This window comes from Borostomias antarcticus, assembly GCF_949987555.1.
Source record: "Borostomias antarcticus genome assembly, chromosome: 19".
In the NCBI taxonomy this organism is placed as follows: domain Eukaryota; kingdom Metazoa; phylum Chordata; class Actinopteri; order Stomiiformes; family Stomiidae; genus Borostomias; species Borostomias antarcticus.
Window position 1 is genome coordinate 21609327 of NC_140252.1, and position 25604 is coordinate 21634930.

Genomic DNA, 25604 nt, shown 5'->3' on the forward strand with positions numbered 1-25604 from the left:
GCCACGCGAGGAGCTCGCTAGAGCACCAGAGCTCCGGCAGAGTGAGAGAGCAGACGAACACAAACGCTCGTCTTTCACCCGGTCACGACGCCAGACTCACCCAGGGTTCGGGGACTGAGCTAGATAGAGCCATGTCCTCACCCTGCTGTCCCACCCTGGTTTAGTTCAGGATGATGTCGGCCCGGCCACGGCTAGACTGACCCTCCCAGCACCTTTACTGCTCTGGACGTGAGAGTTGTCCTCAGTCTACAGCAAACAGCAACGCCCCCCTTGATTTGGGAGATCTGCTGCTGTGGCTCCTGCTCTGTCCGCAAAACACGTTAGGGGGGGGGGGGGGAGGCATGGAGCAGGACAGAGCAGGAGGGGGGGGGGGGGGGGGGGGGGGGGGCAGGCATGGAGCAGGACAGAGCAGGAGGCGGGGGGGGGGCAGGCATGGAGCAGGACAGAGCAGGAGGCGGGGGAGGACTGTTCCATGTCACATCATGACCGCCGCTGGGCGGTCGCAGCCGCACAGTTACATCCCAGCAGCTCATCCAGAATACTGACCAGCCCAGACTCCACAGAGAACCAGGCAAGGAGCCTCCTACCACTACAACAGTACTACTACTACAGTAGTACTACTACTACTACTACTACTACTACTACTACTACTACTACTACCACTACTACTACTACTACTACTACCACTACTACTACTACCACTACTACCACTACTACTACTACTACTACTACCACTACTACTACTACTACTACTACTACTACTACTACTACTACTACTACCACTACTACTACTACTACTACTACCACTACTACTACTACTACTACTACTATTACTACTACTACTACTACTACTACTACTACTACTACTACTATTACTACTACTACTACCACTACTACTACTACTACCACTACTACTACTACTACTACTACCACTACTACTACTACTACTACTACTACTACTACTACTATACTACTACTATACTACTACTACTACTACTATTATACTACTACTATACTACTACTACTATTATACTACTACTATACTACTACTACTAATACTACTACCACTACTACTACTATTACTACTACTACTACTACTACTACTATTATACTACTACTATACTACTACTACTACTACTACCACTACTACTACTACTACTATTATACTACTACTACTACTACTATTATACTACTACTACTATTATACTACTACTATACTACTACTACTATTATACTATTACTACTACTATTATACTACTACTATACTACTACGACTATTATACTACTACAATACTACTACTAATATACTACTACTACTACTACTACTATTATACTACTACTATACTACTACTACTACTACTACTACTATTATACTACTACTATTATACTACTACTATACTACTACTACTATACTACTACTACTACTACTATTATACTACTACTATTATACTACTACTATACTACTACGACTATTATACTACTACAATACTACTACTATTATACTACTACTATACTACTATTACTACTACTACTACTACTATTATACTACTACTATACTACTACTACTATACTACTACTACTATTATACTACTACTATACTACTACTACTACTACTACTACTATTATACTACTACTACTACTACTACTACTATTATACTACTACTATACTACTACTACTACTACTATTATACTACTACTATACTACTACTATACTACTATTACTACTACTACTACTACTATTATACTACTACTATACTACTACTACTATTATACTACTACTATACTACTACTACTACTACTACTACTATTATACTACTACTACTACTACTACTACTATTATACTACTACTATACTACTACTACTACTACTACTACTATTATACTGCTACTATACTACTACTACTATTATACCACCACCACCACCACTACTGTCACAAATGAGTATGTGGAACCAAATCTACAGTACAGAGTTTAGGAAGGAAAGACTGACCTAAAAGCCTGGCCTGCGTTAAAACTGCCCTGAAACTGTCCCCTGTCCTATCCTGTCCTGTCCCCTGTCCTGTCCCCTATCCTGTCCCCTATTCTGTCCCGTCCCCTATCCTGTCCCGTCCCCTATCCTGTCCCGTCCCCTACCCTGTCCCCTGTCCTGTCCCCTATCCTGTCCCCTGTCCTGTCCCCTATCCTGTCCCCTGTCCTGTCCTGTCCCCTATCCTGTCCTGTCCTGTCCCCTATCCTGTCCTATCCTGTCCTGTCCTGTCCCCTATCCTGTCCTATCCTGTCCTGTCCTGTCCCCTATCCTGTCCTATCCTGTCCTGTCCTGTCCCCTGTCCTGTCCCCTATCCTGTCCTGTCCTGTCCCCTGTCCTGTCCTGTCCCCTATCCTGTCCTGTCCTGTCCTGTCCTGTCCTGTCCCCTATCCTGTCCTGTCCTGTCCTGTCCCCTATCCTGTCCTATCCTGTCCTGTCCCCTATCCTGTCCTATCCTGTCCCCTATCCTGTCCTGTCCTGTCCTGTCCTGTCCTGTCCTGTCCTGTCCCCTATCCTGTCCTGTCCTGTCCTGTCCCCTATCCTGTCCTATCCTGTCCTGTCCTGTCCCCTGTCCTGTCCTGTCCTGTCCCCTATCCTGTCCTGTCCTATCCTGTCCTATCCTGTCCCCTGTCCTGTCCTGTCCTGTCCCCTGTCCTGTCCTGTCCCCTGTCCTGTCCTGTCCCCTGTCCTGTCCTGTCCCCTATCCTGTCCTGTCCTGTCCCCTATCCTGTCCTATCCTGTCCTGTCCTGTCCCCTGTCCTGTCCTGTCCCCTATCCTGTCCTGTCCTGTCCCCTATCCTGTCCCCTGTCCTGTCCCCTGTCCTGTCCTGTCCCCTGTCCTGTCCCCTGTCCTGTCCTGTCCCCTATCCTGTCCTGTCCTGTCCCCTATCCTGTCCTATCCTGTCCTGTCCTGTCCCCTATCCTGTCCTATCCTGTCCTGTCCTGTCCCCTGTCCTGTCCTGTCCCCTATCCTGTCCTGTCCTGTCCCCTATCCTGTCCTATCCTGTCCTGTCCTGTCCCCTATCCTGTCCTATCCTGTCCTGTCCTGTCCCCTGTCCTGTCCTGTCCTGTCCTGTCCTGTCCTGTCCTGTCCTGTCCTGTCCCCTGTCCTGTCCTATCCTGTCCTGTCCTGTCCTGTCCTGTCCTGTCCTGTCCCCTATCCTGTCCTGTCCTGTCCTGTCCTGTCCCCTGTCCTGTCCTGTCCCCTATCCTGTCCTGTCCTGTCCTATCCTGTCCTGTCCTGTCCCATATCCTGTCCTGTCCTGTCCTGTCCTGTCCCCTGTCCTGTCCTGTCCCCTATCCTGTCCTGTCCTGTCCTGTCCTGTCCTGTCCTGTCCTGTCCCCTATCCTGTCCTGTCCTGTCCTGTCCTGTCCTGTCCTGTCCTGTCCTGTCCTGTCCCCTATCCTGTCCTGTCCTGTCCTGTCCTGTCCTGTCCTGTCCCGTCCCCTATCCTGTCCTGTCCTGTCCTGTCCTGTCCTGTCCCCTATCCTGTCCTGTCCTGTCCCCTATCCTGTCCTGTCCTGTCCTGTCCTGTCCTGTCCCCTATCCTGTCCTGTCCTGTCCTGTCCTGTCCCCTATCCTGTCCTGTCCTGTCCTGTCCTGTCCCCTATCCTGTCCTGTCCTGTCCTGTCCCCTATCCTGTCCTGTCCTGTCCTGTCCTGTCCCCTATCCTGTCCTGTCCTGTCCTGTCCTGTCCTGTCCTGTCCTGTCCTGTCCTGTCCTGTCCTGTCCCCTATCCTGTCCTGTCCTGTGTGACCGACGCAGCTGTAATCAGCCCCTAGTTCTCTGATGTTCAGACTGGAAGCCGTCTGGTGAGATCAGATATTCTGCTCTTAACGCCTCTGAGCACAGAGCCTGAACACAGAGCCTGAGCACAGAGCCTGAACACAGAGCCTGAACACAGAGCCTGAACACAGAGCATGAGCACAGTCACCTGAGCAGCAATAAGATATCTGTCATCACAAGATACGGACTACTCATAAATACACAGGTCTACTCATAAATACACAGGTCTACTCATAAATACACAGGTCTACTCATAAATACACAGGTCTACTCATAAATACACAGGTCTACTCATAAATACACAGGTCTACTCATAAATACACAGGTCTACTCATAAATACACAGGTCTACTCATAAATACACAGGTCTACTCATAAATACACAGGTCTACTCATAAATACACAGGTCTGCTCATAAATACACAGGTCTACTCATAAATACACAGGTCTACTCATAAATACACAGGTCTACTCATAAATACACAGGTCTACTCATAAATACACAGGTCTACTCATAAATACACTACTACTACTACTACTACTACTACTACTACTACTATACTACTACTATACTACTACTACTACTACTATTATACTACTACTATACTACTACTACTATTATACTACTACTATACTACTACTACTAATACTACTACCACTACTACTACTATTACTACTACTACTACTACTACTACTATTATACTACTACTATACTACTACTACTACTACTACCACTACTACTACTACTACTATTATACTACTACTACTACTACTATTATACTACTACTACTATTATACTACTACTATACTACTACTACTATTATACTATTACTACTACTATTATACTACTACTATACTACTACGACTATTATACTACTACAATACTACTACTAATATACTACTACTACTACTACTACTATTATACTACTACTATACTACTACTACTACTACTACTACTATTATACTACTACTATTATACTACTACTATACTACTACTACTACTACTATTATACTACTACTATTATACTACTACTATACTACTACGACTATTATACTACTACAATACTACTACTATTATACTACTACTATACTACTATTACTACTACTACTACTACTATTATACTACTACTATACTACTACTACTATTATACTACTACTATACTACTACTACTACTACTACTACTATTATACTACTACTACTACTACTACTACTATTATACTACTACTATACTACTACTACTACTACTATTATACTACTACTATACTACTACTATACTACTATTACTACTACTACTACTACTATTATACTACTACTATACTACTACTACTATTATACTACTACTATACTACTACTACTACTACTACTACTATTATACTACTACTACTACTATTATACTACTACTATACTACTACTACTACTACTACTACTATTATACTGCTACTATACTACTACTACTATTATACCACCACCACCACCACTACTGTCACAAATGAGTATGTGGAACCAAATCTACAGTACAGAGTTTAGGAAGGAAAGACTGACCTAAAAGCCTGGCCTGCGTTAAAACTGCCCTGAAACTGTCCCCTGTCCTATCCTGTCCTGTCCCCTGTCCTGTCCCCTATCCTGTCCCCTATTCTGTCCCGTCCCCTATCCTGTCCCGTCCCCTATCCTGTCCCGTCCCCTACCCTGTCCCCTGTCCTGTCCCCTATCCTGTCCCCTGTCCTGTCCCCTATCCTGTCCCCTGTCCTGTCCTGTCCCCTATCCTGTCCTGTCCTGTCCCCTATCCTGTCCTATCCTGTCCTGTCCTGTCCCCTATCCTGTCCTATCCTGTCCTGTCCTGTCCCCTATCCTGTCCTATCCTGTCCTGTCCCCTATCCTGTCCTGTCCTGTCCCCTGTCCTGTCCTGTCCCCTATCCTGTCCTGTCCTGTCCTGTCCTGTCCTGTCCTGTCCCCTATCCTGTCCTGTCCTGTCCTGTCCCCTATCCTGTCCTATCCTGTCCTGTCCCCTATCCTGTCCTATCCTGTCCCCTATCCTGTCCTGTCCTGTCCTGTCCTGTCCTGTCCTGTCCCCTATCCTGTCCTGTCCTGTCCTGTCCCCTATCCTGTCCTATCCTGTCCTGTCCTGTCCCCTGTCCTGTCCTGTCCTGTCCCCTATCCTGTCCTGTCCTATCCTGTCCTATCCTGTCCCCTGTCCTGTCCTGTCCTGTCCCCTGTCCTGTCCTGTCCCCTGTCCTGTCCTGTCCCCTGTCCTGTCCTGTCCCCTATCCTGTCCTGTCCTGTCCCCTATCCTGTCCTATCCTGTCCTGTCCTGTCCCCTGTCCTGTCCTGTCCCCTATCCTGTCCTGTCCTGTCCCCTATCCTGTCCCCTGTCCTGTCCCCTGTCCTGTCCTGTCCCCTGTCCTGTCCCCTGTCCTGTCCTGTCCCCTATCCTGTCCTGTCCTGTCCCCTATCCTGTCCTATCCTGTCCTGTCCTGTCCCCTATCCTGTCCTATCCTGTCCTGTCCTGTCCCCTGTCCTGTCCTGTCCCCTATCCTGTCCTGTCCTGTCCCCTATCCTGTCCTATCCTGTCCTGTCCTGTCCCCTATCCTGTCCTATCCTGTCCTGTCCTGTCCCCTGTCCTGTCCTGTCCTGTCCTGTCCTGTCCTGTCCTGTCCCCTGTCCTGTCCTATCCTGTCCTGTCCTGTCCTGTCCTGTCCTGTCCCCTATCCTGTCCTGTCCTGTCCTGTCCTGTCCTGTCCCCTGTCCTGTCCTGTCCCCTATCCTGTCCTGTCCTGTCCTATCCTGTCCTGTCCCCTATCCTGTCCTATCCTGTCCTGTCCTGTCCCATATCCTGTCCTGTCCTGTCCTGTCCTGTCCCCTGTCCTGTCCTGTCCCCTATCCTGTCCTGTCCTGTCCTGTCCTGTCCTGTCCTGTCCTGTCCTGTCCCCTATCCTGTCCTGTCCTGTCCTGTCCTGTCCTGTCCTGTCCCCTGTCCTGTCCCCTATCCTGTCCTGTCCTGTCCTGTCCTGTCCTGTCCTGTCCCGTCCCCTATCCTGTCCTGTCCTGTCCTGTCCTGTCCCCTATCCTGTCCTGTCCTGTCCCCTATCCTGTCCTGTCCTGTCCTATCCTGTCCTGTCCCCTATCCTGTCCTGTCCTGTCCTGTCCCCTATCCTGTCCTGTCCTGTCCTGTCCTGTCCCCTATCCTGTCCTGTCCTGTCCTGTCCCCTATCCTGTCCTGTCCTGTCCTGTCCCCTATCCTGTCCTGTCCTGTCCTGTCCTGTCCCCTATCCTGTCCTGTCCTGTCCTGTCCTGTCCTGTCCTGTCCTGTCCTGTCCTGTCCTGTCCTGTCCTGTCCCCTATCCTGTCCTGTCCTGTGTGACCGACGCAGCTGTAATCAGCCCCTAGTTCTCTGATGTTCAGACTGGAAGCCGTCTGGTGAGATCAGATATTCTGCTCTTAACGCCTCTGAGCACAGAGCCTGAACACGCCGTCCCTGAGCACCTTGAAGATACCGCCGTCCCTGTGCAGCAATAAGATATCTGTCATCACAAGATACGGACTACTCATAAATACACAGGTCTACTCATAAATACACAGGTCTACTCATAAATACACAGGTCTACTCATAAATACACAGGTCTACTCATAAATACACAGGTCTACTCATAAATACACAGGTCTACTCATAAATACACAGGTCTACTCATAAATACACAGGTCTACTCATAAATACACAGGTCTACTCATAAATACACAGGTCTACTCATAAATACACAGGTCTACTCATAAATACACAGGTCTACTCATAAATACACAGGTCTACTCATAAATACACAGGTCTACTCATAAATACACAGGTCTACTCATAAATACACAGGTCTACTCATAAATACACAGGTCTACTCATAAATACACAGGTCTACTCATAAATACACAGGTCTACTCATAAATACACAGGTCTACTCATAAATACACAGGTCTACTCATAAATACACAGGTCTTCACACGACGCTGTTCCTGGCGCCTGAGTCACCAGCTCGTCTGAGGGAGGAGAGTGAGGCCAGGAGAGTGAGGCCGGGGCTGCTCGTCTCAGGGAGGCGAGAGTGAGGCCGGGGCTGCTCGTCTGAGGGAGGAGAGTGAGGCTGGGGCTGCTTGTCTGAGGGAGGAGAGAGTGAGGCCGGGGCTGCTAGTCTCAGGGAGGCGAGAGTGAGGCCGGGGCTGCTCGTCTGAGGGAGGAGAGTGAGGCCGGGGCTGCTCGTCTGAGGGAGGAGAGTGAGGCCGGGGCTGCTCGTCTCAGGGAGGAGAGTGAGGCCAGGAGAGTGAGGCCGGGGCTGCTCGTCTGAGGGAGGAGAGTGAGGCCGGGGCTGCTCGTCTGAGGGAGGAGAGTGAGGCCGGGGCTGCTCGTCTGAGGGAGGAGAGTGAGGCCGGGGCTGAGGGAGGAGAGTGAGGCCGGGGCTGCTCGTCTCAGGGAGGAGAGTGAGGCCGGGGCTGCTAGTCTCAGGGAGGAGAGTGAGGCCGGGGCTGCTAGTCTCAGTGAGAGTGAGGCCGGGGCTGCTAGTCTCAGTGAGAGTGAGGCCGGGGCTGCCAGGTACGTGTGGAACTATCAGTCCGCTGCCAGGAAACCTCCTGGTTCTCAGACGGCTGGGTGGACGCGACGGCAGCGCCAGGAGATTTATAGTTTGTTGTGTTCATCCTCCTTCCCTCCTTCCTTCCCTCCTTCCTTCCCTCCTTCCTTCCCTCCTTCCATCCCTCCTTCCTTCCCTCCTTCCTTCCCTCCTTCCATCCCTCCTTCCATCCCTCCTTCCATCCCTCCTTCCTTCCCTCCTTCCATCCCTCCTTCCATCCCTCCTTCCATCCCTCCCTCTACAACTTTCCGTCAACTCCGTAGCTTCCAGTATTTATTGTATTATTTATTGAACCTTTATTTAACCAGGCTAATCATTAAGAACACATTCTTATTTACAGTGATGTCCTGGCAAATGTATACTTATATTATACTCTTAATAATGCACTTTTCCTTCCTTTACTTTGTCGACCGTCCGTCAAATGAGCAGTCATGTGACTCCAGCGCCGGCGCCTGACTGAGCGAGCGGCCGTGGGGAGGAAGGCCTCCGGGAGGCGGGTTCTCTGGGCGGTGACCTAAAACAACACGGACGTTCCAGCAGAGCGCTTAGTTGAGTCTGACTGCGGGGCCAGAGTCAACAGACCAGCATGTAGGAGGGACAGAGATGTGTGTGTGTGTGTGTGTGTGTGTGTGTGTGCCTGTCTGTAGGGGGACATGTAGGCCACACGGCCTCCGCTCACACGCCTCTGCTCTCTCTCTCTCTCTCTCTCTCTCTCTCTCTCTCTCTCTCTCTCTCTCTCTCTCTCTCTCTCTCTCTCTCTCTCTCTCTCTCTCTCTCTCTCTCTCTCTCTCTCTCTCTCTCTCTCTCTCTCTCTCTCTCTCTCTCTCTCTCTCTCTCTCTCTCTCTCTCTCTCTCTCTCTCTCTCTCTCTCTCTCTCTCTCTCTCTCTCTCTCTCTCTCTCTCTCTCTCTCTCTCTCTCTCATATTGATCCCCATCAGCTCGCAGCCACTCTCAAGGTCGGAAAGGTTAAACAACAGACGGCCAACAAATAGACCACGCGTCACAGCAATGTCCGCGCTGGCGTTGACGTGCCCTGCCCTGCGGAGGCCAGCGCTCAGGGGAGGGGGGCGGGGAGGAGGGGCTATCGGATGGCGTATCGACGGGAGGCGTGGCTCGCTGTCCCCTGTCTGCCCGTGTCTCTACCCCGCGGTGATGACCAGGCCGCCTCACCTGCTCCGGACCCAGGCCTGCTGTCACCCCTCGTCCTCACCTGCTCCGGACCCAGGCCTGCTGTCACCCCTCGTCCTCCCAGGCCTGCTGTCACCCCTCGTCCTCTCACCTGCTCCGGACCCCGGCCTGCTGTCACCCCTCGTCCTCACCTGCTCCGGACCCAGGCCTTCTGTCACCCCTCGTCCTCACCTGCTCCGGACCCCGGCCTGCTGTCACCCCTCGTCCTCACCTGCTCCGGACCCAGGCCTGCTGTCACCCCTCGTCCTCACACACACGTCATCGCAATCATGACGAATCAGAACCGTGTCACTCTCATCTGATCACGCTGCCCCCCGTGCACAGCAGCCCATAACAGCCGTGGCGCTAGCATTACACACACACACACACACACACACACACACACACACACACACACACACACACACACACACACACACACACACACACACACACACACACACACACACACACACACACACACACACACACACACACGCGCGGCCATCTGGCCGACGGCTCTCTGGCACGGAGCCGGGACTTGAACCTCCTCTCCCCATCTCTCCCTCTCTCCCTCTCTCTCCCTCCCTGTCTCTCTCTCTCTCTCTCCCTCCCTCTCTCTCCATCTCTCTCTCTCTCTCTCTCTCTCTCTCTCTCTGCCTGCTTCTCTCTCCCTCTCCCCGTCTCTCTCTGCCTGCTTCTCTCTCCCTCCCTCTCCCTCCCTCTCTCTCCATCTCTCTCTCTCTCTCAGTGGGGATGACAGAGCAGCGCTCGGCGGGTTTTCCTACGGCATCGCCCAGCTGCCTATGCTGCTGCTGCTGCCGTGGCGATAGGCCGGTCTGGGCCAGAGTGCTCCACATCCACCCCATAATGACCCAGCCAGAACCGAGCGGTCATCTCTCTGCAGGGCGTGCATGCGAACGTTCAGATGTCTTTAGGTCCATCACATCCCTCTCCATGCTGCCCTGACCAGGTGATCACATCCCTCTCCATGCTGCCCTGACCAGGATCACATCCCTCTCCATGCTGCCCTGACCAGGATGATCACATCCCTCTCCATGACCAGGATGATCACATCCCTCTCCATGACCAGGATCACATCCCTCTCCATGCTGCCCTGACCAGGAGGATCACATCCCTCTCCATGCTGCCCTGACCAGGATGATCACATCCCTCTCCATGACCAGGAGGATCACATCCCTCTCCATGACCAGGATCACATCCCTCTCCATGCTGCCCTGACCAGGATGATCACATCCCTCTCCATGACCAGGATGATCACATCCCTCTCCATGACCAGGATCACATCCCTCTCCATGCTGCCCTGACCGGGAGGATCACATCCCTCTCCATGACCAGGAGGATCACATCCCTCTCCATGACCAGGAGGATCACATCCCTCTCCATGACCAGGAGGATCACATCCCTCTCCATGCTGCCCTGACCAGGAGGATCACATCCCTCTCCATGACCAGGAGGATCACATCCCTCTCCATGACCAGGAGGATCACATCCCTCTCCATGACCAGGAGGATCACATCCCTCTCCATGCTGCCCTGACCAGGATCACATCCCTCTCCATGCTAACCAGGAGGATCACATCCCTCTCCATGCTGCCCTGACCAGGTGACTGATCCTAGCGCTGATGAGGGAGGAGCAGCTTTTATTCACACACTTTTTTCGCTAAAAGTGGGTGGAAACAATTTGAGAGATTAAAAAAAAAACCTGCATTGCAGAACCAATCCAGCGTCTTTAGGGCGGTTCTTCCTAACGGGGCCGTGAATGTTTTGATTTGATTCTCCACTCCAGTTATTTCCACTAAGGCGGGTCTTTCACCCTATTGGAGACTTAGGCAGTGGTTCTGATTGGTAGCATCTATTGGAGATGTAGGGAGTGAGTGGTTCTGATTGGTTGCGTCGGCGCTGATCTGCCTGGCATGGCGAGATCACTCCTATGCGATCTTGATGCGCCACCACAACGCAAACAACAGATGTGTTGTGTTGCTGTAGCAGCGGAGTACAGGGGGAGATAGCATCTCCACTCTGCCGCAGAGGCTGACTGCTGATAGGGGAAACCGGACCGTGGGCTCGGGGCTGTTTGTGGTGCTGGAGGGGCCGTCCCACCACCCTGCTCCCACCGGGGGCATCGGGTTCCCGGATCACGGAAATGGATATCGCCGATTATGAGCCTGAAGAAGTCCAGATTCCCTTTCCTGCCCCCCCCCCCTCCACTACGGCCTAGACCCCCCCCCCCTCCACTACGGCCTAGACCCCACCCCCCCTCCACTACAGCCTAGACCCCACCCCCCCCTCCACTACGGCCTAGACCCCACCCCCCCTCCACTACGGCCTAGACTCCCCTCCACTACGGCCTAGACTCCCCCCCTCCACTACGGCCTAGACCCCCCCCCCCCTCCACTACGGCCTAGACCCCCCCCCCCCCTCCACTACAGCCTAGACCCCCCTCCCTCCACTACGGCCTAGACCCCCCCCCCCCCTCCACTACGGCCTAGACCCCCCCCCTCCACTACGGCCTAGACCCCCTCCCTCCACTACGGCCTAGACCCCCCCCCCCCCCTCCACTACGGCCTAGACCCCCCCCCCCCTCCACTACGGCCTAGACCCCCCCCCTCCACTACGGCCTAGACCCCCCCCTGACTCTCAGCTGGGAGGAGGACAGGATCGGGGGGGGGGGGGTGTCTTCAGGGAGGGGGGGGGGGGGGGTGTCTTCAGGGAGCTGACCCAACGGTGAGCAGGAGGAGGTATTGCTACGTCAGTCTCTCCGAAACCGATACCTATAATTAAAGTGCAGCGAGTGCTCTTTGTCAAAGCAGCAGGGGGCCGCTGATCGACTGGCGCCCGGAGCGCCGGCATCACTTTTCACGCTTCCGCCTCGCGGCCGGGGGCTCGGGGGAGTGGGCGGAGCTTAAACCCAAAAGGCTGAGTGGGCAGAAAGGGTTAACAGGGCAGAACAGATCCACCCGCTCGGATGGGGCTTCAAGGACAAAGCCCTGCCCAGACTGACTGGTTCATAAAGGGCTTGAGAAGGACCAGGGCGGTGGAGCAGCAGCAGCGCGGGAGGTAGAGCAGCCGTCTGGGAATCAGAAGGTTCCCGGTTCGATTCCCCATTCCAGCTCCTCCCTCAGTGTGCCCAATGAGCAGGCTGGTACAGAACCTTGCATAGCAGCTGCCGCCATCGTGTGTGAATGTGCGTGTGAATGAGTGAGCTTGTTGTGTTGGAGTTCTGGAGAATTGTAGGACTTTTCCTACGTTAAATGCAATAATTGAAAGTGGCTTTGCATAAAAGCTTCAGCTAAATGACTAATGTAGTGTAAAATGTAAAGTGAAAGAGAGGCAACTGTAGAGCACTTTGGATAAAAATGCTACATAAGTGCAGTCCGTTGAGTACTGAGCGTAGAGAGACCAGGATGTGGGTCAGCCAGTCCTCGTTGGGGCTCGGTCTCTCTGGCTCGGCTCACTGCTCTACTGGTCTCTCTGGCTCGGCTCACTGCTCTACTGGTCTCTCTGGCTCGGCTCACTGCTCTACTGGTCTCTCTCTGGCTCGGCTCACTGCTCTACTGGTCTCTCTGGCTCGGCTCACTGCTCTACTGGTCCATCTCACTGGGCTGATCTCACTGGGCTGATCTCCCTGGGCTGATCTCACTGGGCTGATCTCACTGGGCTGATCCCACTAAGCATTCCTGAAGGTAGGGATGCACCATATATCAGCAATCATATCGGTGTTGGCCCTGTTAGAATCGGTTCGATGTGCAAAACAGGGCCGATGTGAACAACCGATAATTATTTCTGTCTAGCTGCTGTTGTGTTTTTTTTTGAGGAAACAATGTGGTAAATCTATGATTAATCGGCTTTTCCAAATGTTTTGGAAAAAAACACTATTGTTATTAAACACACTGTTTCCATGTGTTTTTCAGTATGTATAACATTTGATTATCATAGGAACTCGTTTTTATACAGATCATATCGACATGGGTAAATATGGGTTATCAGCCATGACAGCTGTGTTAATATCTGTTAGGGGTATCAGCCATGTTCATATGAGTGCTTCCCTGCGTGAAGGAGCTCATCTTCCTTCTTCTCTCTGCTCTCATATTAAATACCGACAGCATCCTGAGTCGCAGGGTAAAAAGCAGAGTCAAAGGTCAAACACACACACAGGGTCAAAGGTTAACACACACACAGGGTCAAAGGTTAACACACACACAGGGTCAAAGGTCAAACACACACACAGGGTCAAAGGTCAAACACACACACAGGGTCAAAGGTAAACACACACACAGGGTCAAAGGTCAAACACACACACAGGGTCAAAGGTAAACACACACACAGGGTCAAAGGTTAACACACACACAGGGTCAAAGGTTAACACACACACAGGGTGACTGCTGGCAAATAAATACGCCAAACACCCACAGCGAGGTCAGTAATTACATCCATCCAATCAAAAGAGTCTAATAAGAGTTCATCTGCCCGGCGACAAGCAACCGGGAGAGCATAACACAACAATAGCACATGGGTGAGGAGACGGGACGCAGCGCCTTGTTCTATCATTAGAGTCAGGAGGAAGTGACTCTAACCCTAACCCTAACCCTGACCCTGACCCTGACCCTAACCCTGACCCTAACCCTGACCCTGACCCTAACCCTGACCCTGACCCTAACCCTGACCCTGACCCTGACCCTGACCCTGACCCTGACCCTGAACCTAACCCTGCCCAACGTTTCCTCCAGGTTCAGTATCTAACCCTAACCCTGACCCTGACCCTAACCCTGACCCTGACCCTGACCCTGCCCAACGTTTCCTCCAGGTTCAGTATCTAACCCTAACCCTGCCCAACGTTTCCTCCAGGTTCAGTATCTAACGCAGCCCATCGTTTCCTCCAGGTTCAGTATCTAACCCTGACCCTAACCCTGACCCTGACCCTGACCCTGACCCTAACCCTGCCCAACGTCTCCTCCAGGTTCAGTATCTAACCCTGCCCAACGTCTCCTCCAGGTTCAGTATCTAACCCTGCCCAACGTTTCCTCCAGGTTCAGTATCTAACGCTGCAGCTCCTCCAGGTTTGAGAGAAGTCCCTGAGGACCTTCCCCGGCTGCTCTTAAAGGCGTAGTCAGCGTTTTCCCTCTAAATCCAGCCCTGCTTGGCCTCATTCACTCCTGCTAGCGCGCAGCGGTCCCACTACCATGACTGATCTGCTAGACTAAAGGAACGCAGGCTGTTCTCAATCTGACTTCCGTACCCGCGGCCCGTCAGTGGGAGGACGGGACAGACGCTGTTCTGACTACATCTACCACCACGCACCTCTCACCATGGCAACCAACTGCTTCCACAAGTTATCTTTTTGTCATCTCGATCATCTTTATCAGACAGAATATTCCCAGGTGCCGGTGGAGGGTGAGGGTTAGGGAACATTCCCAGGTGCCGGTGGAGGGTGAGGGTTGGGGAACATTCCCAGGTGCCGGTGGAGGGTTAGGGTTGGGGAACATTCCCAGGTGCCGGTGGAGGGTTAGGGTTGGGGAACATTCCCAGGTGCCGGTGGAGGGTTAGGGTTAGGGAACATTCCCAGGTGGAGGGTTAGGGTTGGGGAACATTCCCAGGTGGAGGGTTAGGGTTAGGGAACATTCCCAGGTGCTGGTGGAGGGTTAGGGTTGGGGAACATTCCCAGGTGCTGGTGGAGGGTTAGGGTTGGGGAACATTCCCAGGTGCCGGTGGAGGGTTAGGGTTAGGGAACATTCCCAGGGGCCGGTGGAGGGTTAGGGTTGGGGAACATTCCCAGGTGGAGGGTTAGGGTTAGGGAACATTCCCAGGTGCCGGTGGAGAGTTAGGGTTAGGGAACATTCCCAGGTGGAGGGTTAGGGTTAGGGTTAGGGAACATTCCCAGGTGGAGGGTTAGGGTTGGGGTTAGGGAACATTCCCAGGTGCCGGTGGAGGGTTAGGGTTGGGGAACATTCCCAGGTGCCGGTGGAGGGTTAGGGTTAGGGAACATTCCCAGGTGCCGGTGGAGGGTTAGGGTTAGGGTTGGGGAACATTCCCAGGTGCTGGTGGAGGGTGAGGGTTGGGGAACATTCCCAGGTGCCGGTGGAGGGTTAGGGTTAGGGAACATTCCCAGGTGGAGGGTTAGGGTTAGGGAACATTCCCAGGTGGAGGGTTAGGGTTAGGGTTGGGGAACATTCCCAGGTGCCGGTGGAGGGTTAGGGTTAGGGTTGGGGAACATTCCCAGGTGCCGGTGGAGGGTTAGGGTTAGGGAACATTCCCAGGTGCCGGTGGAGGGTTAGGGTTAGGGTTGGGGAACATTCCCAGGTGCCGGTGGAGGGTTAGGGTTAAGGAACATTCCCAGGTGCAGGTGGAGGGTTAGGGTTAGGGTTGGGGAACATTCCCAGGTGGAGGGTTAGGGTTGGGGAACATTCCCAGGTGCAGGTGGAGGGTTAGGGTTAGGGAACATTCCCAGGTGCCGGTGGAGGGTTAGGGTTGGGGAACATTCCCAGGTGGAGGGTTAGGGTTAGGGAACATTCCCAGGTGCAGGTGGAGGGTTAGGGTTAGGGAACATTCCCAGGTGCAGGTGGAGGGTTAGGGTTAGGGAACATTCCCAGGTGCAGGTGGAGGGTTAGGGTTAGGGAACATTCCCAGGTGCCGGTGGAGGGTTAGGGTTAGGGTTAGGGAACATTCCCAGGTGCCGGTGGAGGGTTAGGGTTAGGGAACATTCCCAGGTGGAGGGTTAGGGTTAGGGAACATTCCCAGGTGGAGGGTTAGGGTTGGGGAACATTCCCAGGTGGAGGGTTAGGGTTGGGGAACATTCCCAGGTGGAGGGTTAGGGTTGGGGAACATTCCCAGGTGCCGGTGGAGGGTTAGGGTTAGGGAACATTCCCAGGGGAGCTGGACGACCACGGCTCCACGCAGAAACACAGAAATAAAGCAGCGCCAAGGACACAGTGGGCGTTGAACAAATGTGATCTCTGAATCTCATTTCACATTTCTGAATCTCATTTCCTGCCTGTATCTTGAACATGACAGACGAACCTCCTCGACTTGAACAGACAGGAGATCAAACGGTAGGAAACAAGAACCAACAGACCTGGCCGAGGTTACAGCTCAGTATGGGTTCTACTGTGCTCAGTGTGGGTTCTACTGCGCTCAGTGTGGGTTCTACTGCGCTCAGTGTGGGTTCTACTGCGCTCAGTATGGGTTCTACTGCGCTCAGTGTGGGTTCTACTGCGCTCAGTGTGGGTTCTACTGCGCTCAGTGTGGGTTCTACTGCGCTCAGTGTGGGTTCTACTGCGCTCAGTGTGGGTTCTACTGCGCTCAGTGTAGGTTCTACTGCGGGCCATCGTGCGTTCTCCCCCAGGACGGGGGTCCGTCAGCCCAGAGGCAGAACCCCAGCTGCTCCGCCCGCTCCTCCTACAGGCCCAGCCTGGACGGCCCAAAGTGAGATCAGGGTCACTGATGCAGCTCCACGCTCACCATGTCTAAACTGCAGCTGCTCTATAAATAGCTCTGGTGCGCTGGTGTTCTGACTGGCTGCTTGCATCACCGTGGCCCTGCTTCTCCACACAGACAGAGCATCACCACACAGACAGAGCATCTCCACACAGACAGAGCATCACCGTAGCCCTGCATCTCCACACAGACAGAGCATCTCCACACAGACAGAGCATCACCGTAGCCCCCTGCACCTCCACACAGACAGAGCATCACCGTAGCTCCCTGCATCTCCACACAGACAGAGCATCACCGTAGCTCCCATCTCCACACAGACAGAGCATCACCGTAGCACCTCCACACAGACAGAGCATCACCGTAGCATCTCCACACAGACAGAGCATCACCGTAGCATCTCCACACAGACAGAGCATCACCGTAGCCCTGCATCTCCACACAGACAGACCAGGTCACAGTGTGAAAGGGGGCAGCTCGTTGTGACCTGTGTTCAGAATAATGTAGGCGGAAGAAAACCTCTCTGCTACTATGAGCTAGTTCTGCCTACTATGAGCTAGTTCTACTATGAGCTAGTTCTACTATGAGCATGTTCTACTATGAGCTAGTTCTACTATGAGCATGTTCTAGTGGAGGAGGCAGCAGCTCAGGAGGGGGAGGGGCTCTGGGAATCGGAAGCTCCTCCCACCAGCGGCAGAGCCAGTGTGTTGAAGTCACGGCCGCCATTGGTGGGGTGTGAATGAGAGGCCACTGTTTGCTTTGAATAGAAGCGCTATATACGTCTGTAAGTGCGCTCCATTCACCATTTGACCGTTTACTAGTAGAATAAATGGGAAACAAGGGGTTCAAAAAGGCTCCATTTTACTATTGAGGATTAATCTCCCGACTCAGACCTCCTCCCCTGTGAGCTGCATCCTTCAAGTCTTTGCAGCAGCTCGTGTTTCTAGTTGTGCTCAGTTCATGTCTCAACCTGCAAGTGCACCAACCTGTCCTGGAGGAACCTGCCAACCCATCAGTGTGGGCTGACCTGGCCAACTACCACGGGTTTGATTCCTGAACCTCATACGACACCTAGCGGGAGAGGGGAGTAATGCAACCAGCCATGCCTGGCAGCCCTCCTGATCACGTGAGCTCATATTGTGTTTCTCTCCACGGATGGTGGAGCCATGATGTCCCCTGAAACACACACATCATGCTGATATTTACCTTTCTTTACAAGCGTCACATCGGAAGGTTCTTCCAACTTCAGGGTCTGGACGAGACTCTCGGGGCTGATTTTTGTTCCAGCAAAGATCCCGCATGGAAACGAGCTCTGCGCCTGTTAAGAGAAGAGCATCTGTTATTAAAGAGCATCTGTTATTAAAGAGCATCTGTTATTAAAGAGCATCTGTTATTAAAGAGCATCTGTTATTAAAGAGCATCTGTTATTAAAGAGCATCTGTTATTAAAGAGCATCTGTTATTAAAGAGCATCTGTTATTAAAGAGCATCTGTTATTAAAGAGCATCTGTTATTAAAGAGCATCTGTTATTAGAAGAGCATCTGTTATTAAAGAGCATCTGTTATTAAAGAGCATCTGTTATTAAAGAGCATCTGTTATTAGAAGAGCATCTGTTATTAAAGAGCATCTGTTATTAAAGAGCATCTGTTATTAGAAGAGCATCTGTTATTAAAGAGCATCTGTTATTAGAAGAGCATCTGTTATTAAAGAGCATCTGTTATTAAAGAGCATCTGTTATTAAACCAGTAGACCACCCTGAGTCCGATAGATACCCCTGTGTCTGCTGCAGATGTCGTAGCAAATTAGTTAACACACACACACACACACACACACACGCACACACAGACATACAACAGTCCACTTCCGGCCTTCGGCTTGGGTCCAGTACCCCCTTCCCCTCACCCTACCCCGGGTCCGTATCCTCTTCCTACCCCCACCCTACCCCAGACCCCTGCCTCTACCTGGACCCAGGCACACTCACACACACACTGACATACACCAGTCCTGGGCTCAGATCCCCTCCCCCTCACCCTACCCCTGACCCCTGACCCCTGCCTCTACCTGGACCCAGGCACACTCACACACACACAGACATACACCAGTCCTGGGCTCAGATCCCCTTCCCCTCACCCTAACCCTGACCCCTGACCCCTGCCTCTACCTGGACCCAGGCACACTCACACACACACAGACATACACCAGTCCTGGGCTCAGATCCCCTTCCCCTCACCCTAACCCTGACCCCTGACCCCTGCCTCTACCTGGACCCAGGCACACTCACACACACACAGACATACACCAGTCCTGGGCTCAGATCCCCTTCCCCTCACCCTAACCCGGGTCCGTATCCTTTTCCTACCCCGATCCTACCCCAACCCCTGCCTCTATCTGGGCCCAGGCACATTCACACACACACAGACACACACCAATGTTTGCCATGTCTCTCCTATGATGTTATTAGCCTCTCTTACTCTGAAAATGTAATTTAATGTTATTTATTGCTCTGTAAATGTTCTTAGCCGGTAGACAAACATACTCCAGGAGCTTGCTCGATCGCCTTGTTGAGAGGGGTCAGGGAAGAATTTTTACAGCTCACTTATCTGGCCCCCGGGTGATTACTGTGTTTTTGCTTCCCTCTGGAATATGTAGAGAGTGGGTCGTATGCCCACCTCCCTTGTTCTCTGTAAAGCGCATTGTGTTGCCTCTGGGTATGAAATGCGCTATACAAATAAAGCTTTGATTGATTGATTGATTGATTGATTGATTGATTGATTGATTGATTGATTGATTGATTGATTAAAGAGCATCCGTCACACCTTGCTCAAGAATATACCTTCAATAAAAATACACTACTTTATAATGTTAGATTGGTCACATTGTAAACATGTTAAAGACCGGTTTGAAGCCAGCTCACCTGAGCAGTCTGTGCGTGTTCATCCTGCGTGTGATTCTTGTTGACATCCTGGGGAAGAGGAGCCGCTTCCAACCTGGCAACCCCCACCCCCGGGCTGAGCCTCACGGCTCCCTGGTGAAGCTTCTGACGAACTCTCTTTATCTTGCCAACCATAATGCCTTTTATGTACTATAATCAGCTAGCTAAACAATTCAGAAATGAGTCATGAGGCTGACTGAACTACAGCTAACAGACTGTGCATGCGACATCAACGTGGGGCATCTTGTACCTCGGTGAAGGTGCCCGGGCCGCCCTACGGTGCACCGGGATGAGGGTTAGATCACCGTGATGAGGGTTAGATCACCATATTTACTACATTTGATAAATGTAGTGGTTTTAAATTATCCTGAAACGTATTATAAATAAGGATATCGCAGAGTGTTTCCGAAAGAAACACAACTATGCTTTATTTAGACAGATAGAACAACTTCGGCGCACACACCTCCTTACTGGTTTGGTCTAGCCGTGTGACGGGCCTTCAGACGGGGTTAGAAAACGAGTGTACTCCTTAAACACAGCTGTGTTTGGCCCAAATAAGTCTGGGTACCACAACGGTCCGTGAAAGAATAGTTCCGCTTACTCCACAGTCCCAAAATTATATTTTACACACCTGAACCACTATCCGTGACTGAATAAAATCTCAACAAGCACACTAAATAATAACAACTTGAAACTTTACAAAAATACATTAAAATTGTATTTATTTGTTGTGGCAAATCCTCAGTAATGACTGCTGATATACTACAGTAGGTTGGATATATAATGTATAACAGACACACAGGGTTTGTACAAAAATAGACAATTATTAAACCTGCAGAAAATATTTACATCCTTTACAAAATGATTAAATACAGATGACATAATTTGACCTCGGAGAAATGTGTTTTTTCCGTTCCCCCAATACTGCAGCTCTTAACACTGAGGGGTTGGTGGGTTAGGGTTAGTCGTTAGTAAGTTGTTCTTCAGGGTCACAGACTGGGAACACAATGACTGCAGATGACTGAGGAGAGAGAGGTGAGGGTGGGTGCGTCTGTTGGCATCATAACCCGGGTGAAACCAGAATTCAGAGGGTGCTTGTGATCAACTAACACAGTATAACGCTACATTAAGTGGTCACTTCATGAGGTACACATATCTAGCACTGGGTAGGACCCCCTTTTACCACCAGAAACAGCCGGAGTTCCTGGTGGCATGTAGTCAACAAGCTTCCCTTCTGATGTAATCAGCTGTTGTTCACTGGCTGTTGTTTTGCTTTTATTGTGGGACTAATGTATTGCCTTTTATTTTTATCTATTATGTGAACTTGGCTACATTGGAAATGAGGGATTACCCTTGATTCTATCTCCGAGTACTAAATAAAGGTTATGAATGAATGAATGAATGATTGAATGAATATGAGTATTTGTGGCTGTTTTTTGTTATTGAATGAGTCTGGCCTGACCTCTGACCTCTGACCTCTGACCTCTCTCACTAACACAGTGGTTATTCACTATTCTCACTATTCTCATGAACTCTAGAGACTGTAGTGTGAAAATCCCAGCAGGTTCTGAGATGCTCACCACCACGTCTGGCCCATTCAAACAACAACTAGACCTCTTCACCATGTCTACGTGCTTTATATATTGAGCCACCTGATTGGCTGTTTGGAGGAGCAGGCTATTTGCGTCAGCAAGCAGGTACCTATGAAGTGGATACTGAGTGTATCGTCCAGTTCAATATACAGCAAGACAATGACTCCATGGATTATGGAAAATACTGCTTATAAGCTTGATTAAAATAGTGGCACATTCTGCTCTACAATATCACACAATATTACACAATATTACACCATATCATTCCCCACAACTATAGGCATACTAAACATTTGATACAGTAGAGTTGAAAAAAGCAGGTTCATCACACAAGTCAATAACTTACCATGTGGAATACACACCATAGATATTGTTTGGTTATATATACCAGTGAAATCCACTCAATCACAATTGTACTTTCTCAAAGCACATGAATAGCATTAATAACATTTGGCTAAGTATATCTTAGAATACATAAAATAAGAGAGCATACTAAATTGAGGAAGTAAAAGTATCCATTCAATAGTTTGTGGGAATCTTGCTCTTAAATGTTGACAGTTGACTGTGTAGGTAGTATTCTTCTCTCATGTTCAACACATCTTGTAACAGAAAGCAGCAACTTAAACCACCATGTCCAGCCCAACCCAACCCTGACCCTACCCTACCCCAACCCTGACCCAACCCTACCCCTACCCTGACCCTACCCTACCCTACCCTGACCCTACCCTGACCCTACCCTGACCCTACCCTACCCTACCCTGACCCTAACCTGACCCTACCCTGACCCAACCCTGACCCTACCCTGACCCTACCCTGACCCTGACCCTACCCTGACCCTACCCTACCCTTCACTCCAGCTCTGTGATTCTAACATGCACGAATAAGGAGGAGGGAGGAATACTGGTCCCATCTTTCGACAAGAGGTGGATGTGACGATAGCCTGGAGGGGAAAAAATAACAATAATTTTAATACGAATGGGAAAAATGACAGGAATGAGAAATGACATGACTCCTAACCAGGAGGGGCCTGACGGTGCAGGTGGAGATCTGACCTTGCTGGATGCAGGTGAAAGGTAGAGAATACTGTCCCACAAAGTCATTCCGGGACGTCTTGTCGTAGTCCTCCACCACGAAGCGAACCAGCGCCAGCTCGGGGGCGTGGATCGTGAACCTCAGAGTGTCGTACCACACAGGGTTGAACCCTGAAACCATAAACAATAAACAAGACAGATGTAAACAGTAAACGTGTTGTCCCCCACCCATGATGCATGTTCCCTTGTGATAATGAAGGAGTGGAAACATTATATTTTCTTCATGAATATATGAAATGTTTTACGTGCAAAATGTACTTGGCAATGGGAAACATGAACTGTGGCAAGCGCCCCCCGGTGGTGGGCTCAGGTACACGTGTGACAGAGGAACAAGTTAACTAACTAACTAACTAAATAACTAACTAACTAACATACATGGGTCGATCGAAAGTCCGTTCCACCCGATGAAATCATGCCCTCACCTACTTGGAAATCAGTATTCCACTCGAAGTTGTATAGACCCCATTCCCCGCGCTCCTACGGGGCAGACGGGGTGGAAAGCTCACCGTTGTTGTCGATGTATCTGGTCTCTTGCCGGGCCTGATCCAGAGGCAGGCCGTGGATCTCCACCCTCACCAGCGGGTCCACGATCGAGCCCTCCTTGATATTCACTTTAGGAAGCTGCTGCCCGCTGATCACCTTGGAAACACACACACACACACACACACACACACACACACACACACACACACACACACACACACACACACACAGGTAGCAGGGAGAGAGGTTTGTGCTTTGCAGTCAGGGGGGAAGTGGCGTTCAGTTTGGTCGTCCCTCTTACCTGAATGGAGAGACAGAGGGGCTGGTATCCGGCGCGGCTCTGGGGCGCCTCGGGGTCGAATCTCTTCACAGAACTCCTCATGAAGTCGGGTTTGAGGATGTAGCCGCAGCGCCCGTTCTGACTGAAGAGGGCGTCGTTGAGGTCCATCTCAACCCCTGCAGTCTGGAAATTTAGTGCAACTGAATAAAAAAGATAAGAAAAAGATTCATATTTCAAACAAGGGGAGATTACTACACTCCTGTCAACCAAATTAGCACATTTTGATAATCCTGTAATAATAATTGTGGTGTCTCACCACAAACATGAATATCATATCACATATAAGGCCTCACCTATTTGGCAGGCAGTATTCCACATCTCCTGTGGACTGAAGTTGGACGAGTCTGTTCTCATCCCACTGGGGTACACCCGCGTTAGCTGGCGAGTGTTGTGATGTACAAACTCCGCCCCTGAAGGGAAGAGAGAGGGGAGTCAGCCTCCCTGTCTGCGCTCAGCTCCGCCCCCCTCTTACTGTGTGCTGCCTCTGCTTCTGCTGACGGCCCCAGACAGAGAGGCAGTGATGACGGTGTGAGCCGGTCGGGGATTCAGGGCCCACCTGCCTCTCTCACGTGTTTGCGGGCTTTGGACTCGGTGAAGGAGCAGACCTCGTAGAACCGGGAGTGCATGCGGGAGTGCTTGAAGCTGTTGAAGTGGACGCTCTTGCAGTAGACCACGCAGTCAGAGAGCTCCTTACACAGACGCTGCTTTGATCTCTGAGGGAAAGAGAGGAAAGAAGAGAGTTCACATTCACTCCAGCCTCTGATCATGTGACCAACTAACTGCGCCCGGATTGGAGGATCTCTGCAACCAATCCTTCCACAGGAAGGCCGTCTCCATCACAAAAGACACCAGCCACCCCAGCTCACAGGAGAGACGGAAGATGGCTGAGCATCAGGACCGTGAAGGAGAGGTAAATGGTAAATGGACTGCACTTATATAGCGCTTTTCCACCTTAGCGGCACTCAAAGCGCTTTACAATGGCCTCTCATTCACCCATTCACTGTAGCTGTCATGCAAGGTGCTAACCTGCTCATTGGGAGCAATTTGGGGTTAGGTGTCTTGCTCAAGGACATTTCGACATGTGGACAGAGCTGGGATTTGAACCACTGACCCTTCGATCATTGAACGACCCGCTCTACCAACTGAGCTACAGCCGCCCCGTTCCACAACAGCTTCACACACAACAGCTTCTTTCCTGACGCGGTCCGCAAGCTCAACAGCCAACAGCTGCAGTAGACTGACCCTGAAGAACCCCCCCAGACAGACCCCCCCACCAGGGTTAATTTCGTTGACGAAAACTATGACGGAAATTATTTGTTAACGACCCTTATTTAGTTATCGTCACAAGCTGATATGTGTGGGGGTTGGCCTCCGCCAGGGCTGCGCTTTGTCACCAATCCTGTTTGTGATTTTCATGGACAGGATATCGAGGCGTAGCCGTGGGGAGGTGGGTTTGCAGTTCGGTGAGCTGGGGATCACGTCGCTGTTGTTTGCAGATGATGTGGTCCTGATGGCATCAGCTGCCTGCGACCTCCAGCACTCTCTGGATCAGTTCGCAACTGAATGTGAAGCGGCTGGGATGAGAATCAGCACTTCTAAATCTGAGGCCATGGTTCTCAGCAGGAAACTGGTGGTCTGTCCGCTCCGAGTAGGAAATGAGTCCTTACCCCAAGTGAAGGAGTTCAAGTATCTGGGGGTCTTGTCCATGAGTGAGGGAACCATGGAGAGGGAGTTTGGCCGGAGAATCGGAGCAGCTGGTGCGGTTCTGCAGTCGCTTTACCGCACTGTTGTGACGAAAAGAGAGCTGAGCCAAAAGGCAAAGCTCTCGATCTACCGGTCTATCTTCGTCCCCACCGTCACCTATGGTCATGAAGGATGGGTCATGACCGAAAGAACGAGATCACGGATACAAGCGGCCGAAATGAGTTTTCTCCAGAGGGTGGCTGGGGTCTCCCTGAGAGATCGGGTGAGAAGTTCAGTCATCCGGGAGAGACTCAGAGTAGAGCCGCTGCTCCTTTGCGTCGAAAGGAGCTAGTAGAGGTGGTTCGGGCATCTAGTGCGGATGCCTCTTGGGCGCATCCCTAGGGAGGTGTTCCAGGCGTGTCCGGCTGGGAGGAGGCCGCGGGGTAGACC

The 25604-nt window shown here is 51.2% G+C and overlaps 1 protein-coding gene across 2 annotated transcripts in view; it reads right to left on the minus strand.

The window, feature by feature from the left end:
- slx9 (SLX9 ribosome biogenesis factor) overlaps window positions 1-25604 on the minus strand; it is a gene marked incomplete at its 5' end in the record, with an annotated part of 48316 nt that overhangs the window by 12340 nt on the left and 10372 nt on the right. The window contains 2 exons of one of the 2 annotated variants that reach the window (XM_084454138.1): window positions 18240-18351; window positions 19948-20120. The exons of the other annotated variant lie outside the window; for it this stretch is intronic. Of the exons in view, the coding sequence (XP_084310264.1) occupies window positions 18240-18351; window positions 19948-20100 (265 nt within the window). Of the gene's footprint in view, window positions 1-18239; window positions 18352-19947; window positions 20121-25604 lie in introns of those variants that run through there. 2 annotated transcript variants of the gene reach the window in all.